Source organism: Coregonus lavaretus, assembly GCF_964263955.1.
Source record: "Coregonus lavaretus genome assembly, chromosome: 24".
NCBI lineage: Eukaryota > Metazoa > Chordata > Actinopteri > Salmoniformes > Salmonidae > Coregonus > Coregonus lavaretus.
In genome coordinates, this window is record NC_140011.1 from 7,877,040 (window position 1) to 7,896,099 (window position 19,060).

General features: G+C 45.1%; 1 protein-coding gene and 1 long non-coding RNA gene across 3 annotated transcripts in view; one reads left to right on the forward strand and one right to left on the reverse strand.

The window, feature by feature from the left end:
* The first annotated feature begins 277 nt into the window (after window positions 1-277).
* On the forward strand, window positions 278-1,185 carry LOC311099445. Of its 2 annotated transcripts, none has more exons than XR_014609721.1 (2): window positions 278-803; window positions 917-1,185. It is a non-coding gene; the product is annotated as an uncharacterized lncRNA (long non-coding RNA). The 2 variants fall into 2 exon arrangements; XR_014609722.1 differs by having other exon boundaries at window positions 935-1,185.
* A 4,946-nt stretch (window positions 1,186-6,131) lies between these two features.
* The window catches only part of LOC311099388 (deoxycytidine kinase-like), a gene marked incomplete at both ends in the record, with an annotated part of 29,493 nt that continues 16,564 nt past the window's right edge, over window positions 6,132-19,060 (reverse strand). Inside the window, 5 exons of the mRNA XM_084140089.1 lie at window positions 6,132-6,137; window positions 11,775-11,865; window positions 12,426-12,550; window positions 12,781-12,928; window positions 13,142-13,335. Of these exons, the coding sequence (XP_083996215.1) occupies window positions 6,132-6,137; window positions 11,775-11,865; window positions 12,426-12,550; window positions 12,781-12,928; window positions 13,142-13,335 (564 nt within the window). The remainder of the gene's footprint in view (window positions 6,138-11,774; window positions 11,866-12,425; window positions 12,551-12,780; window positions 12,929-13,141; window positions 13,336-19,060) is intronic.

Sequence of the window (19,060 nt, forward strand, 5' to 3'; positions counted from 1 at the left end):
AAACTTAAGCTCATTACACCCTGTTCAAATAATGATTTGTGTCTCATTTGCTCATATTAATATCCTAGCTGGCATATTTTGTACTTTCACTTCCATATGGACCCCATTGAAAACAAGATGGCCTATCTCAAGGGGCTGTCCTTAATGAAGTAGAAATTGCAACGTTACAACTCAGTGTGAACTTAACGAGGGTAACACAGCTCAGCTTTTAACAATGTCTGTGATTGCTGGCTGGTCTATTTATGAAGGCTTGTTAACAAATATCCTAAAAACACAGAAAATGGAGAAAAAAAGGAATCGCAAGCCGAACTGGACTGAGGAGCAAGGTTTGTTGCTGGCCCAGTTGGTGAACGAACATAAAGGTATGTTACGAGGAAAATTTGGCCCAACTGTCACTAGCCAAGGCAAGAGGCGCGCCTGGGACACAATATCCCAAACAATCAATGCCTCTTTTCCACTGGTGGTGCGGACAGGCGACGATTGTGAGAAAAGGTGGTATGTGCTGCAGTCCAAGGCAAAAGATGAGATTGCAGCACACAAGCGGGAATCCTCACTCACAGGTGAGCAAAATACTATGGCCTACCACATAATCTGGCAATTTGCTCCTGCTGGCAAAGTTAATTTACATGCCTAAGTACTGTGTTCATTGACTGTTTCTTTCTAGGGGGTGGACCACCTGCAAAGCGGCTGTCCCAGGTGGCCGACACTGTCTTTCAAGTCCTGGGACACTCTGAGGTCAGTGTCACCGGGCTGCCAACAGGCATTGACACGTCAATGATGCAGGCCCTTGAAATGCAGCAAAGGTAGGACACAGGGTTATTCATATCAACAGTGTTTATTCATTGCAGAAGCCATTTCATGTGTTATCCATGCTCATTGTATTAAATTAATTTAATCAAAACAATAATTAAACTAGGCCTATGTATTTCTGTAGCATGGAGCCATCACAAGAACCGGGCCCATCAAGTTTGCCGCCTGAACCATCTGCAGCTGCTACTCAGGATAGCCCGGCGGATCAAACACCATTCCCATCCGCAGCACCTGCTCCGTCAGCATCCCTGCAGGAGAGAAGATTGCAACTCACAATTGATGTGTTTGAACAACAAAAAAAAGTCCTTTCCCTTCAGGAGGAGTACTACCGCCTTAAAATTGAACACCTAAAAAATAAACCATTTAGAGATTGTGTTCTGTGTCTTGCATTTAACAGTTGCAGGTGATGTGCAGTAAAACTGTGGTAGTTCTTAATACCATCACAAGTTCTCAAATGACATGGGGCTACAGCTTGCCTGAAATGTAAATTTGTGAAGTTTGCCCTGTAAGGCAGTCCACTCTGGGCTAGGTTCCCCTGTGGAATGTGAATATCTTCTTCACCACCATCCTCATCGTTGTCTCCATCCTCATCCTCATCGCCATCCTCCAGAGGTTCTGCAATCTGTCTAACCTTGCAAATATTGTGTAATATTGCACAGGCTATGATGAGTTTGCTGACTTTTTCAGGCCTCAGCCGCACCTCTCCGTGGAGAACATGAAAGCGCCTCTTAAGCTGGCCTATGCCACGCTCCACCACCGCTCTTGTTGTCTTGTGGGCCCTACAATAGAATACAGACCTTTAATTATTTGATGGAAATATTGCACTACTTGGATGCTCTAACATATTGCTTGCATTTCATTTCCATGATTTTTGTATTGTTTGGCTTACCTGTTATAGTTTAGTTGGGGCCCTTGGCGTGGCTGGAGGTAAGGTGTAAGGAGCCATGGTTTGCATGGGTAGCCACTGTCCCCTAACAAGTGGCAATTAGCTGGCACATAGCGTCTCTCAAAAAGCTGTCTGATGCCACTCTCGGAGAGCATTCTCGCATCATGTGTGGAGCCTGGCCATTTAGCCACAATGTCCAAAATCTTCCAGGCCGCATTGAACACTATTTGCACATTGATGCTGTGGAAATTCTTCCTGTTAACAAAGACAGCCTCGTCCTCTGATGGCGCAATTATTCTCACATGTGTTCCATCAATTACACCCACAACGCCAGGGAATCCTGCAATGTCCATAAATGCCCTTTTATGTGTGTGTAAAGTGCGGGCATCCAGCGGGAATGAAACAAATTGTGTCACAATATTAGGTTGTGACAAAGCTGTCAGTGTTTGGGTGATGACTCTGCTGACGGAGGATTGGGACAGACCCAAGTCATCACTGCTGCATTGTTGCATTTTCCCTGTTGCCAAATACCTCAGGGTTGTGATTACTTTCTTCTCCGGTGTAATAGCGTTGTGGCGTCGAGTTGGTGAAGTAATTGCATCTCTAAGGAGATCCACCACAAACATGATTCCTGCACGATCCAATCTGTAGCGTCTCAATAATTCCCTGTCATCCAGTGTTTGCAGGACATCTCTCCTGCCTCCTCTGTTGGCCATTTTGTGCAGCTGCTTAGGGTAACTCCTAAGCCACTAAAAGTCCTCTTCCCTGCTCTTAGCAGATCTCGCCTTAGGAGCCCTTTTAAGCGCTAGGACTCTTGAGGAATAGCTTTTATATTAACTGGGATTTTCGTGTCACTTTTAGGGGAAATTCTAAGAAAACGTCATGCCTCTGAGAATTTTCTTAGAATTTGGCCGCTAGGAGCCACTTTTTGCACAAAAATTCTTTAGAGATACGGGCCCAGATCTCTTAAAAGTTTCGTTCATTCTTGTTCTATTATCTATACATTAGGCCATAATTGATTTTGGCCCAATAGGCCTGGCATATTCCTACTTTCAAGGAGCTTTTCGTTTTGATTGGGTCATTTTGACTAAAAACCTTTAGGCCTACCTATATAAAAATAAAAATAAACAACTTTGCATCTCTGCCCAGCCTGGCAAGAGTGGGCCGAATGGTGTTTAGCATCCCCAGTAGATCTGCAAGCCCGGAGAGGATATTCTCCGCTGCTGGCCTGCTCTCCAGGCACCATCGCATGAGCCTGAAGCCACAGACTCTGGACAAACTTGTGAATGCAAAGGCACTGTAGACTGAGCCTAATAAGGCATTTTTCGTTTATTTTCTATTTAATTCTAAGTAAGTCACAGCTTATTATGCGCAATTTATAGACTATAATGATCTAATACAACAAAATGTTGTTTAAATGCTGAGTGCTTTATGCACTCTAAAAAGAAAAGGTTCCTGGAGTATCCTTTAGGGGTTCTTCACATTGAAACTGTGGGAGAACCCCTATAAATTCTTCAAAGAACCCTTTAAAAAAGGTTCTTCAAAGAACCCCTTTTAATGGATCTTTAAAGAACATTTTGAATAACTTGTTGGGGTTCATTTTTGAACTACCCTCCCCTCCCCAGTTATTATTATTATTATTATTATTATTAATAATAATAATAATAATACAAATACGCATAACAATAACACAATATTTTAGTTCTCAGTGTTTATTATGATTTTAGTGGCAAAACAGAATAATACAAATCTAAATATGAGGTAAACTCCCAGCACACTCTAAAAATTAGGGGTTCAACAAGGGTTCTTCTAAGATCCTCAAAGTTCTTTGAAGACCCTTAGGGTTCTTGGCACTGAAAATGGCCCCCAAAAGGTTCTTCCAAGAACCCCAAAGGAGGTGGGGTTCATCGAGGAACATCCTTAGTTGGTGGGGGTTCTTGCAGGAACCTAACTGCCCAACTGAAACATTTAGATTTGAAAGAACAGCAGGTGCAGGCACTTGTATGATCTACATTGATATTGTTTTATGATGATACCATCTATCTTTTCATATTTGTGCCATTCTATCTAAAACAGAAAATGGACACAATTCAATGGATATCAATCAACAAAGAGGTAAGAATATGTAGGCTATAAGAATATGTTGAAGGCTAGCTGTATTGCGTGCAGACGACTGAACTGCTCACTTTTGTGTCTGTAGGTATACAGACGAGGAGGCATACAAAGGTATTCTTATTGGTATGTTATGCAGATCACATGTACCATCCTCCTCCCTTACCTCTTCAACTAATATTCCATAGGCCTCTACATTATGGACAAGGTATCTGTATGAAAAGCATTATCAAAACAGTTTTTTAATTTCACATTCACCACAAAAACCAAGGTTTGAATACTGTCATGTGCTTGTTTTGTTAATTATCTGTATAATAAAACAATTTTGGATTCACAGACTTCACCCTCCCCACACCTCTGATGAATATAACAGGAAACCTGTTCGATCACCATGCACTGCAAAATCATTCTGGCTATTGTTAAGGAGAACATCAACACATTAACATCAACACTCCAGAGGATATACCCAATGGACTTGGGGCTCTGCTGGGAGTTTACCTCATATTTTGATTTTTTTATTCTGCTTTGCCACTAAAATCCTAATAAACACTGATAACTAAAATATTGTGTTATTGTTGTTATTGTTATGCATATTATTATTAATAATAATAATAGGGGAGGGGGGTATTTCAAAAATCAACCCCAAAAGGTTCTTCAAAAGGTTATTTGAGGATCCATTAAAAAGGGTTATTTGAAGAACTCTTTTAGAGGGTTCTTCGAAGAACTTATAGGGGTTCCCCCACAGTTTCAATTTGAAGATCCCCTAAAGCAGGGTTCTTCAATTCCGGTCCTGGAGGGCCGAAACACTTCTGTTTTTTATTTCTACCTGGTAGTTAATTGCACTCACCTGGTGTCCCAGGTCTGAATTAGCCCCTGATTAGAAGGAGAGGATGAAAAACAGAGGTGTTTCGGCCCTCCAGGACCGGAATTGAAGAACCCTGCCCTAAAGGATACTCCAGAAACCTTTTCTTTTTAGAGTGCAGAGCCCCAAGTCCAATGGGTATATCCTCTGGCGTGTTGATGTTAATGTGTTGATGTTCTCCTTATCAATAGCCAGAATGATTTTGCAGTGCATGGTGATCGAACAGGTTTCCTGTTATATTCATCAGAGGTGTAGGGAGGGTGAAGTCTGTGAATCCAAAAAATATTCATTATACAGATGATTAACAAAACATGCACATGACAGTATTCAAACCTTGGTTTTTGTGGTGAATGTGAATGGAAAAAACTGTCTTGATAATGGTTTTCATGCACATACCTTGTCCATACTGTAGAGGCCTATGGGATATTCATTGATGAGGTAAGGGAGGAGGATGGTACATGTGATCTGCATAACATACCAATACCAATTGGCATACCTTTGTATGCCTCCTCGTCTGTATACCTGCAGACACATAAGTGAGTAGTTCAGTCATCTGCACGCAATACAGCTAGCCTTCAACATAGTCTTATAGCCTACATATTCTTACCTCTTTGTTGATTGATATCCATTGAATTGTGTCCATTTTGTGTTTTAGAAAGAATGGAACAAATATGAAGAGATAGATGGTATCATCATAAAACAATATAAATGTAGATCATACAAGTGCCTGCACCTGCTGTCCTTTCAAATCTAAATGTTTCAGTTGGGCAGTTAGGTTCCTGCAAGAACCCCCACCAACTAAGGATGTTCCTTGATGAACCCCACCTCCTATGGGGTTATTGGAAGAACCTTTTGGGGGCCTTTTTCAGTGCCAAGAACTCTAAGGTTCTTTGAAGAACTTTGAGGATCTTAGAAGAACCCTTGTTGAATCCCTAATTTATAGAGTGTGTCCCTACCAGCCTGGTGTAGCACTCACAAATGCTTCACAATGTATTTCTTCGTAGGCTATAGCCTTGAAAGAATTGAAATACTATACCCAAAATAATTCATTTTCATTCCTTATTAGTCTCCCTGTCTGGCTCCTGCACTCTAAAAAGTAGTGGTCCAACAAGGGTTCTTCTAAGATCCTAAAAGTTCCTTGAAGAACCTTAGGGTTCTTGGCTCTGAAAAAATGCCCCCAAAAGGTTCTTCCAAGAACCCCAAAGGAGGTGGGGTTCATCGAGGAACCTCCTTAGTTGGTGGGGGTTCTTGCAGGAAACTAACTGCCCAACTGAAACATTTAGATTTGAATTTGAGATGACAGCAGGTGCAACTGAAAACTTGAAAGATCTCCTCAATCTAAGGTAAGGTTTCTCTCTTGTATGATCTAAATTGATATTGTTTTATGATGATACCACCTATCTTTTCATATTTGTGCAAATGGCTGTGTTGTTTGACACTTTCTCCCTTTTAAAATTATTTCTAAAACTGAAAATGGACACAATTCAATGGATGTCAATCAACAAAGAGGTAAGAATATGTTAAAGGCTATAGCTACATTGGGTGCAAATGACTGAACTGATCACTTTTGTGTGTGTCTGAGTCTGCAGGTATACTGACCAGGAGGCACACTAAGGTATGTGCAATTGGTATTGGAAAACTTAAGCGAAAAAGTAAATTTTGTGTGCATTACGTCATCACGCACTGATTTTTATCATTCAACAAGTCTGTTTGGTGGAAACACACCACTTGTGGGAAAATATGCATATTTTATTTATGCATATTTTAAAATATTTACATGAAAATCTGTCGCCAATTGGATGGAAACCTAGCTACAGACTGTGCACTGTGAGGCCAGCTCCTTGCTCAGACCATAGGGCCCAGACCATAGGGCCCAGACCATAGGACCCAGACCATAGGGCCCAGACCATAGGGCCCAGACCATAGGGCCCAGACCATAGGACCCAGACCATAGGGCCCAGACCATAGGGCTCAGACCATAGGACCCAGACCATAGGACCCAGACCATAGGGCCCAGACCATAGGACCCAGACCATAGGACCCAGACCATAGGGCCCAGACCATAGGGCCCAGACCATAGGGCCCAGACCATAGGGCCCAGACCATAGGGCTCAGACCATAGGGCCCAGACCATAGGGCCCAGACCATAGGGCCCAGACCATAGGGCCCAGACCATAGCCAGACCATAGGGCTCAGACCATAGGACCCAGACCATAGGGCTCAGACCATAGGACCCAGACCATAGGGCCCAGACCATAGGGCCCAGACCATAGGACCCAGACCATAGGGCTCAGACCATAGGACCCAGACCATAGGGCCCAGACCATAGGGCCCAGACCATAGGGCCCAGACCATAGGGCTCAGACCATAGGACCCAGACCATAGGGCTCAGACCATAGGACCCAGACCATAGGGCCCAGACCATAGGGCCCAGACCATAGGACCCAGACCATAGGGCTCAGACCATAGGGCTCAGACCATAGGGCCCAGACCATAGGACCCAGACCATAGGGCTCAGACCATAGGGCTCAGACCATAGGGCTCAGACCATAGGACCCAGACCATAGGGCTCAGACCATAGGACCCAGACCATAGGGCTCAGACCATAGGACCCAGACCATAGGGCTCAGACCATAGGGCTCAGACCATAGGACCCAGACCATAGGGCTCAGACCATAGGGCTCAGACCATAGGACCCAGACCATAGGGCCCAGACCATAGGGCCCAGACCATAGGGCCCAGACCATAGGGCTCAGACCATAGGACCCAGACCATAGGGCTCAGACCATAGGACCCAGACCATAGGGCCCAGACCATAGGGCCCAGACCATAGGGCCCAGACCATAGGGCCCAGACCATAGGGCTCAGACCATAGGACCCAGACCATAGGGCTCAGACCATAGGACCCAGACCATAGGGCTCAGACCATAGGGCTCAGACCATAGGACCCAGACCATAGGGCCCAGACCATAGGGCCCAGACCATAGGGCCCAGACCATAGGGCTCAGACCATAGGACCCAGACCATAGGGCTCAGACCATAGGACCCAGACCATAGGGCCCAGACCATAGGGCCCAGACCATAGGGCCCAGACCATAGGGCCCAGACCATAGGGCTCAGACCATAGGACCCAGACCATAGGGCTCAGACCATAGGGCCCAGACCATAGGGCCCAGACCATAGGGCCCAGACCATAGGGCCCAGACCATAGGGCCCAGACCATAGGACCCAGACCATAGGACCCAGACCATAGGGCTCAGACCATAGGACCCAGACCATAGGGCTCAGACCATAGGGCCCAGACCATAGGGCCCAGACCATAGGGCCCAGACCATAGGACCCAGACCATAGGGCCCAGACCATAGGACCCAGACCATAGGGCCCAGACCATAGGACCCAGACCATAGGGCCCAGACCATAGGGCCCAGACCATAGGGCCCAGACCATAGGGCCCAGACCATAGGGCCCAGACCATAGGGCTCAGACCATAGGGCCCAGACCATAGGGCCCAGACCATAGGGCCCAGACCATAGGGCCCAGACCATAGGACCCAGACCATAGGGCTCAGACCATAGGTCCCAGACCATAGGGCCCAGACCATAGGGCCCAGACCATAGGACCCAGACCATAGGGCTCAGACCATAGGACCCAGACCATAGGGCCCAGACCATAGGGCCCAGACCATAGGGCCCAGACCATAGGGCTCAGACCATAGGACCCAGACCATAGGGCTCAGACCATAGGACCCAGACCATAGGGCCCAGACCATAGGGCCCAGACCATAGGGCCCAGACCATAGGACCCAGACCATAGGGCTCAGACCATAGGGCTCAGACCATAGGGCCCAGACCATAGGACCCAGACCATAGGGCTCAGACCATAGGGCTCAGACCATAGGGCTCAGACCATAGGACCCAGACCATAGGGCTCAGACCATAGGACCCAGACCATAGGGCTCAGACCATAGGACCCAGACCATAGGGCTCAGACCATAGGGCTCAGACCATAGGGCTCAGACCATAGGACCCAGACCATAGGGCTCAGACCATAGGGCTCAGACCATAGGACCCAGACCATAGGGCCCAGACCATAGGGCCCAGACCATAGGGCTCAGACCATAGGACCCAGACCATAGGGCTCAGACCATAGGACCCAGACCATAGGGCCCAGACCATAGGGCCCAGACCATAGGGCCCAGACCATAGGGCTCAGACCATAGGACCCAGACCATAGGGCTCAGACCATAGGGCTCAGACCATAGGACCCAGACCATAGGGCCCAGACCATAGGGCCCAGACCATAGGGCCCAGACCATAGGGCTCAGACCATAGGACCCAGACCATAGGGCTCAGACCATAGGGCCCAGACCATAGGGCCCAGACCATAGGGCCCAGACCATAGGGCCCAGACCATAGGGCCCAGACCATAGGGCCCAGACCATAGGACCCAGACCATAGGACCCAGACCATAGGGCTCAGACCATAGGACCCAGACCATAGGGCTCAGACCATAGGGCCCAGACCATAGGGCCCAGACCATAGGGCCCAGACCATAGGACCCAGACCATAGGGCCCAGACCATAGGGCCCAGACCATAGGACCCAGACCATAGGGCCCAGGCCATAGGGCCCAGACCATAGGGCCCAGACCATAGGGCCCAGACCATAGGACCCAGACCATAGGGCCCAGACCATAGGGCTCAGACCATAGGGCCCAGACCATAGGGCCCAGACCATAGGACCCAGACCATAGGGCCCAGACCCTAGGACCCAGACCATAGGGCCCAGACCACAGGGCCCAGACCATAGGGCCCAGACCATAGGACCCAGACCATAGGACCCAGACCATAGGACCCAGACCATAGGGCCCAGACCATAGGGCCCAGACCATAGGGCTCAGCCATAGGACCCAGACCATAGGGTGGTCCTCTGTAGCTCAGCTGGTAGAGCACGGCGCTTGTAACGCCAAGGTAGTGGGTTCGATCCCCGGGATCACCCATACACAAAAATGTATGCACGCATGACTGTAAGTCGCTTTGGATAAAAGCGTCTGCTAAATGGCATATTGTTGTTATTGTTATTGTTATAGGGCCCAGACCATAGGGCTCAGACCATAGGGCTCAGACCATAGGACCCAGACCATAGGGCCCAGACCATAGAGCTCAGACCATAGGGCTCAGACTATAGGGCCCAGACCATAGGGCCCAGACCATAGGACCCAGACCATAGGGCCCAGACCATAGGACCCAGACCATAGGGCCCAGACCATAGGACCCAGACCATAGGACCCAGACCATAGGGCCCAGACCATAGGACCCAGACCATAGGGCCCAGACCATAGGGCCCAGACCATAGGGCCCAGACCATAGGACCCAGACCATAGGGCCCAGACCATAGGACCCAGACCATAGGACCCAGACCATAGGGCTCAGACCATAGGGCTCAGACCATAGGGCCCAGACCATAGGGCCCAGACCATAGGGCTCAGACCAGCCCTCTAGACAGGTAGTTGAGTAGGCCTAGCTCCATCTGATGGGCATATGCTGTTCACAGCACTTCAGGTAGGCTTCACAGGGACCTACTGGGAATTTTTGTTTCCTCAAGAATCACAAAAAACGTCCTTAGGTTCCTTTATACTGGTAGCCCTTTATTATTTTAGGTGCAAATGATTACCGATAAAGAAATACATATTCAGGTTTTTCCTTTTCTGATTCATATTGATAAATAAAACACAGACAGGACATGAAGGTGAAACCAAGCCATACAAACGTATTATAGTACCCATGTGTCATGTTCGTTGAGTACAGGATTGGACCAAGGTGCAGCGTACATGTTCGTTTATTGAATAAACACCGAACAAAACAACAAAAGCAACGTAACGTGAAGTTCTACAGGCTAACATCAAACAAGCCAAACACACAGAAATAAGATCCCACAACATAGGTAGGCAACATTGCTGCCTAAGTTTGATCCCCAATCAGAGACAATGATCGACCGCTGCCTCTGATTGGGAACCACACCCGGTCAACATAGATCTACACATACTAGATCTACACATAGATATTCACACCCTGACCAAACCAACAAGAAACAACAGGCATTAAAGGTCAGGGCGTGACAGTACCCCCCCCCCCCCCCAAAGGTGCGGACTCCGGCCGCAAAACCTAACTTAACAGGGGAGGGTCCGGGTGGGCATCTAGCCTCGGTGGCGGCTCCGGCTCCGGGCGTGATGTCCTCTCCATTACTGCCTCCCTGGTCCGGTCTGAACCTCGGCGCGATGCTTCCCCTCTCAGTCCTCCCACGCTGCACCAAGCCCTGCCTGGACCCTGGTGTGGGAGGCCCCGACCCTTGAGAGGGGCTGACGTCTGGGCTTGGACCGGCAATCCCCCCACGCACCACTGGTTTGGTGCGGGGAGTAGGCACTGGCCGTACCGGACTGGAGACACGCACCATTGGTTTGGTGTGAGGAGCAGGCACGGGCCGTGCCGGACTGGGGACACGCACCACTGGTTAGCGCATAATGAATATGGATATTAACGTCAGTGTAAATGGTTTGTCAGGTCAGTGCAAGCGTTTGATGTGGACCCAATGTGGAGCTAAGCTTGGACGTGCCAGAGGATGACAGTGCTGCAACTGGACAGGAAGCAATAGGTGCGTGTGTGTTTTACTAATAGCTTTTTCATGATATCAGGCATAGCACTGGTGTTTACCCTTAATGTGAAACAGCTACATTAGCAGCTCTTCAGGCCTCATTTCCATAAGTGAAACATATGTGCATGTGTGTGTGTCTTCATCAACATATATTTATTACATTTTAGTCATTTAGCAGACGCTCTTATCCAGAGCGACTTACAGTTAGTGAGTGCATACATTTTCATACTGGCCCCCCGTGGGAATCGAACATCCATCTACTAATAACCTCAACTGTACGCAGTGATAACAGGATGTTTTTCACTACTGCCGGTGTCCTCCAAATAGCATGTGTTCATAAATCAACTTAACAAAATAACAGCTAAATATAGTCACATCTTTCTATTTCTGAAAGACACTGCTGCACTAAAAATAATGACCAATATCCATTTAAACACATTGATACGTCTTCTTACTTTTTCCACCATGAAGGCACCCTTGACCTTGTCCCCTTTGAAATCTTTGTTGGCATCCAGCTTCAGAATGAGCACGTCATTCAGATACTCATATAAGGACCAGGATGGAATGCGACATATGGTTAGTGACTTCAACAACGCACGCACACACACAGGCACCACCCACACACACACACACACACACACACACACACACACACACACACACACACACACACACACACACACACACACACACACACACACACACACACACACACACACACACACACACACACACACACACACACACACACACACACACACACACACACACACACACACACACACACACACACACACAAATGCTTATGCAATAAACAACATCTTATTTTCTCAGGTCAGGCTATTTACTGGTTGCTTCCTTGTTATTTAAAGGTTATTTCCGTCTTTGTAAGGAAATTCACAACTCAAAATAGGCCTGAGAAACAAGCCTGTTTCCTGTCTCGTCCATCTATACAACACGTTAGTAGTATAGAAATGTCAAAATTTAAGCTTTGTATTTAATGCTCCCACACACACGCACGTCCTTACCTCAACCTACTCCCTTCCGTAACACTCCCTTCCTCCCTCCCTTCCTCGTTCACAATCCCACCAACACTTCCTTCTTACCTCTCTCGCCGTATGGTTTTGTGCTGCAGCCAGCTCTCGTGTTCGAAGTGGAGTTTCTCCAGGTACTCCAGAGGAATGCTCTGTTCCTCCTCTCTGCCTCCCAGATGCAGCCTCTCCATGCATCTCTACACACACACAAGAGAAGTACCATTGTAATTGCAGTGTTATTACACAGGTATAAGTGCACATTAATGTAAAGTGTACATTTTCTATTTCTTTCTTTTTTAAATAAGGTGTATGGCAGTACAAATATAAAGCCAATAGGCTACATTATATAATCTACTACAATACAATTGAAATGTTTTGTACGATAAGTTCCTAATGAACATGTAGCGAGGTTAAGTTAGTTGCTGACCTCTGGTGCGGCTCGAAGGTAGATAATGCCGTCCAGCTCGATGCGTTTCCCAAACTGTTTGTGGAGCCAGCCGTGCCAGTCCTGGTAGATAGACCACTCTGTCTCATTCAGACTCTCATTCTCATACAGGTTCGCTGCAAAGATGTACCTGGACACAGACAAAACAACAACATAGGACAGACGAGAAGGGGGTGCTTAGAGGCACTGTTCACTTCATGTGGATGCTGTACAGATCACATACTTACAGCAAAAAAAAATATTTTGAGAACTCTTTCCATGGCAATAGAATTCTAAACACTATCTTTGGTATCATATCAAAGAAGGCATGACTCTCCTGGTGAAATTTCCGGTTCGTCAATACCTGTCGCTGTAGATGGACCTCTCGAAGAACTGCACAGGGTTCTCTGCCTCTCTGAGCTTCCCATTGGTGGCTTTCATCTGGGTGCGGACCCTGCTCATGCAGGCGTAAGTCTGGAAGGTGTAGGCCCACCTCTCTGGCTTCTCATACATCATCTGCAGCACGTTACCACCAATCTTCTGGAACGTGGTCAGCTCCTGGGGATAAAGAGGAAAGGGTGGGTTTAATACTGGAGCTAAGGGAGATACAATACAAGTTACAGGTATACCCTTGCACACCAAATTCTACAAACCACAGAACTACCACAGCAATACAGTTATAATCAAAGAGTAATCACAGTCAGAAGAATGAAATGTTTTATACTGTATTGTGTGTGTAGAATAATGTTTGTGTGTATTCCATAGGCGAAATTGCCATGGGGGATGGGGGAACATATTCAGAACAGGTCGATTCGTCCCCCCCAATACTTTCTTTAAAATGTACAATAAAATAACATAAATGAGAGGGAGAGTGCTACGCACAGCTTTGTAAAAGTTTATTCTTAACTGACATTTCTTCCTTAACTATGGACTTAAGAAGAAGGTTAAGCAAAGTTGCTATTCCTCAAAAAGGTTATTGGACATTTTCTTGCACTATTTCTTATGTTTCTCCTAAGCAAAAAGTTAAGAAGAAATTAGATTCTTGGAAATGTTCTTAATTCCAAGATAGCTAAACTCTTGTCTTAAACTCAGGGCAGTGAGAGAAAAAGCTAATGAAAGCAATTGAACATGTTTAATTCACACACAAACTTAATCTGAAAGTTTCAGTATTGATTATTTTATTTGAGAAGAAGTTCGGAAGAAAATCATTAAATCTTAAGATATTGTTGAGGAATTGCACTTACGAACTATCTTATGAACTTCTTTTTTTTTTTCCCTAAGAAGCTTCTTAAATGTTTGCATAAGAAGTGTTTTGTGAATCTGGGCCCTGGTGGTGCTCGTGGGTCAGTGCTGTGGAGGTCGTGGGTCAGTGCTGTGGAGGTCGTGGGTCAGTGCTGTGGAGGTCGTGGGTCAGTGCTGTGGAGGTCGTGGGTCAGTGCTGTGGAGGTCGTGGGTCAGTGCTGTGGAGGTCGTGGGTCAGTGCTGTGGAGTGGCTGGTAGAGCACATGGATGTGCTCTCTTAGTTCCTGGACACCTTTGAACCACCTGCCAAGCGTGTCCAGGATCAGAAGGAGCTTCTGGGGAACCACAAATCCTAGCTGAAGGCCTATGTGTTCATCATCGAACACTGGAGCTAGTGGTCCTCCTTAAGAAGCTGGAGAAGACATCAGAGCCATCGGCGACAAGATGCAGAACCTACACATGCTCTTGGAGTATGGCAGCACGGCAGAGGCAGATAACTGGCACCTCCACTCAGCTGGAGAAACTTCCAGAGCAAGAGACAGATGGGTGTGCTGAGCTCTTCAAGGCTGCCATGGAGAATGTGCCATTAAGCTGCAGGCTGTGATGGAAAGGCACCCGAGACTAACTCTCTTTATATATTCGGTTGGTTAGGTGGTCCAATCTGACCACAGGTTATGGAATGTGTTTCTGGTTTGGGACAATGCCAGTAAATTCACAACATTTGATACAAGCAGTCAGTGCACCCATAACTCATAATTCAAAACCTCTCTCCAATTCAGTCATACCTGGGTGCATCATGCCCTCTTGTGGTCAGTGTAGAAATGGAGAAGCACTTTCTCAAAGAAAACATCCCAAGGTACATGGAGAGCCTGCCTGATTCTAATGATGGTTGGAGAGTGTTGGGGGTGGGCATTGTATTTATTCACCATGTGGTGTAACTGTAATGTCAGTACACATCTTGATATGAGATCAAATACAGAGGACAAAACTAGCTGACTATTTAGATTAAGGAACTGAAAGAGTGGGTAAGTGAGAGACAGAGACAGACATATTTGACATGATTGAACTAGAGATTGCACCAGGGTGATGTATGGTGGGTGGGGCAGCCTAGGGTGTAGTGGTGTTTAGTAGTGGTGCCATGCCCTGTCTCCATACTCAGCTGTTCAGGGTGGGGCCATCTTTCCCCCTGGGCCATCTTTCCCCCAGTGCAGAGTGGGACAGATGGCAGCTGCTGTATTCTAAACACAGCATGTACAGGCACACACACACATATATACCAGTGTTTCCCAGCAGCGGAGGGCCAAATTTGTGTAATTAAAAAAATATATAATAATCAGGATGGTAAAATGTTTTCACTGTAAACTTAAATCACTAAAACCAGATATAAAGTATTTAGAAAAGATAATGGAGTTATACATTTTTGAAATAAGATCATATTTGAGAACTAACAACCACCAAAATAAAAACTAGACAGTCAGAGAGAATCTAAAATTCCCAAAATGTCACTCAGATAGCATGAGAACACAGCATAAGCCATAGCAACATTTGTAAAATTGCAGGAAATGTGCCACCGCTGCTGAATAATATCCCAGGAGAAACAGTGTTTACACACACACACACACACACACACACACACACACACCCACACACACACACAAACACACACTCTCTCCTCTCTCTCAATGCACACCGTCATACTACTTGGATGTCTCTTTTGAGATAGGGTGGGCCTATGTCAAATGAAAATGTCAACTGTCTATCATTTTAACACACACAGCTATCACACAAACAGAAAAAGATGCATCTACACAACACTGACGTTTTAACATCTATCCATACACCATCTCTGACTAGATCTTTACTTACAGCGGTGTCATTATGGCAAAATTCAGGGTTCCTCTCTGACTGGTTTCACCGGTGAAGAATCACCATCAGTTCACTCCTGCAGTGAATAATGATATCTAGGCTACATTCCAAATGGCACCATATTCCCTACTTACAACCAGAGTCCTAAGGGCCCTGGTCAAAAGCAGTGCACTATATAAGTAATACAGTGCCATTTGGGACGCACCCCTTATCTCATTTCAGATCAATTCTGTGGAAAGACTTCACGATTTCTGTTCACCGCTGCTCCCCATCTAACTTAACAGAGCTGAGAAACTCTGCAGGGAAGAATGGGAGAAAATCCCCAAATCCAGATGTGCAAAGCTGATACAGACATCCCCAAGACAACTCAAAGCTGTAATCACCGCCAAAGGTGCTTCTACAAAGTATTGACTCAGCCGTGTGAATACTTATGTAAATTAGACATTTCTGTATTTAATTTTCAATACATTTGCAAAATGTTTTTACTTTGTCATTATGGGGTTTTGTGTGTAGATGGGTGAGAACAAACATATATTTGATCCATTTTGAATTCAGGCTGTAACACAATTGTTTTGGGAATAAGTCAAGGGGTATGAATACTTTCTGAAACCACTGTATCTGCAGGTTAGAAAGATTCAGCCCTGAGCCAAACATGTAAGCCATGTAAGAAGTGGTCGATCTTAGCATCTGAACTTTTTGCATGGGTTAGTACGTCTATGTATCTGTGTGTGTGTGTGTGAAATCAAATTTAAAGTGTATTTGTCATATGCACAGAATACAGCGTAGTGTACACAGTAAAATGAAATGCTTACTTGCCAGCTCTCCTCTCAAACTGTGCAACTATTTTTTAAAGTACACTACCAGTCAAAAGTTTTAGAACACCTACTCATTCAAGGGTTTCTCTTTATTTTTACTATTTTCTACATTGTAGAATAATAGTGAAGACATCAAAACTATGAAATAACATATATGGAATCATGTAGTAACCAAAAAAGTGTTAAACAAATCAAAATATATTTTAGATTTGAGATTCTTAAAATAAACACCATTTGCCTTGATGACAGCTTTGAACACTCTTGACATTCTCTCAACCAGCTTCATGAGGTAGTCAGCTGCAATGCATTTCAATTAACAGGTGTGCCTTGTTAAAAGTTAATTTATGAATTTCTTTACTTCTTAATGCGCTTGAGCCAATCAGTTGTGTTGTGACAAGGTAGGGGTGGTATACAGAAGATAGCCCTATTTGGTAAAAGACCAAGTCCATATTATGGCAAGAACAGCTCAAATAAGCAAAGAGAAACGACAGTCCATCATTACTTTAAGACATGAAGGTCAGTCAATACGGAACATTTCAAGAAGTGCAGTCACAAAAACCATCAAGCGCTATGATGAAACTGGCTCTCATGAGGACCGCCACAGGAATGGAAGACCCAGAGTTACCTCTGCTGCAGAGGATAAGTTCATTCGAGTTACCAGCCTCAGAAATTGTAGCCCAAATAAATGATTCACAGAGTTCAAGTAACAAACATATCTCAACATCAACTGTTCAGAGGAGACTGTATGAATCAGGCCTTCATGGTCGAATTGCTGCAAAGATCCACTACTAAAGGACACCAATAATAAGAAGAGACTTGCTTGGGCCAAGAAACACGAGCAATTAACATTAGAACGGCAGATTCTGCTGCGAAGAGACATAATCATTAGATCATGTGTTTTGGTACTGTCCATTTGTAGCTTGTTTTTGGTCACAGGTCCAGGAATGGCTGAAGGATTGCAATATTTACCTGGAGCTAACCCTGCAGATAGCAGTACTGGGTGATCTGAAAAGTCATAGTCAAATCGATCAATAATATAATAATACTTTTAGCAAAAATATTTATTTTCAATTTACAACCCGTAGAAACAATGAGAATAGAAGGGTTCAGAACTTTTGTGAAACATCACAGTACAGTTGAAAAATAAATGGCAAATAGAAATCCAATATGGATGGTGTTAAGAGATAGGGGAGGTGTTGAATGGTGCTGAAGGATGGGACTAATAACAACTAACAACAACTAATAACAACTAGATAACTAATGTAAAGCATACTGTGTCCATAATAAGTATATAGGTTATAGGTTGAGAGCTTTTGTGAAAGAGTACAGTTAGAAAGATATTGCATATAGAAGCAAACCGGATGGACATAATGGAAATGATCGGAGAGGTTGAGGGTAGAGGAAGTTCAGGATTAAAAACAAACAAAATATAATTATTTTAAAATTGACTGTGTCCATAAAATGTATATAGTATGTATAAGCTGGAAGTAGAGGCCTAAGCATTTTTGTTCACTAGTTTACTTCAATTAGGGAAGGGATGGTGGGGATGGAAAGTAATAAAGGGGAATATATTTTTAAAAGGATATGTATATATATGTATGTATATGTATTTATATGTATGTATTTGTATGTATGTATGTATGTATGTATATACAGTGGGGAGAACAAGTATTTGATACATTGCCGATTTTGCAGGTTTTCCTACTTACAAAGCATGCAGAGGTCTGTAATTTTTATCATAGGTACACTTCAACTGTGAGAGATGGAATCTAAAACAAAAATCCAGAAAATCACATTGTATGATTTTTAAGTAATTAATTTGCATTTTATTGCATGACATAAGTATTTGATCACCTACCAACCAGTAAGAATTCCGGCTCTCACAGACCTGTTAGTTTTTCTTTAAGAAGCTCTCCTGTTCTCCACTCATTACCTGTATTAACTGCACCTGTTTGAACTCGTTACCTGTATAAAAGACACCTGTCCACACACTCAATCAAACAGACTCCAACCTCTCCACAATGGCCAAGACCAGAGAGCTGTGTAAGGACATCAGGGATACAATTGTAGACCTGCACAAGGCTGGGATGGGCTACAGGACAATCAGCAAGCAGCTTGGTGAGAAGGCAACAACTATTGGCGCAATTATTAGAAAATGGAAGAAGTTCAAGATGACGGTCAATCACCCTCGGTCTGGGGCTCCATGCAAGATCTCACCTCGTGGGGCATCAATGATCATGAGGAAGGTGAGGGATCAGCCCAGAACTACACGGCAGGACCTGGTCAATGACCTGAAGAGAGCTGGGACCACAGTCTCAAAGAAAACCATTAGTAACATACTACGCCGTCATGGATTAAAA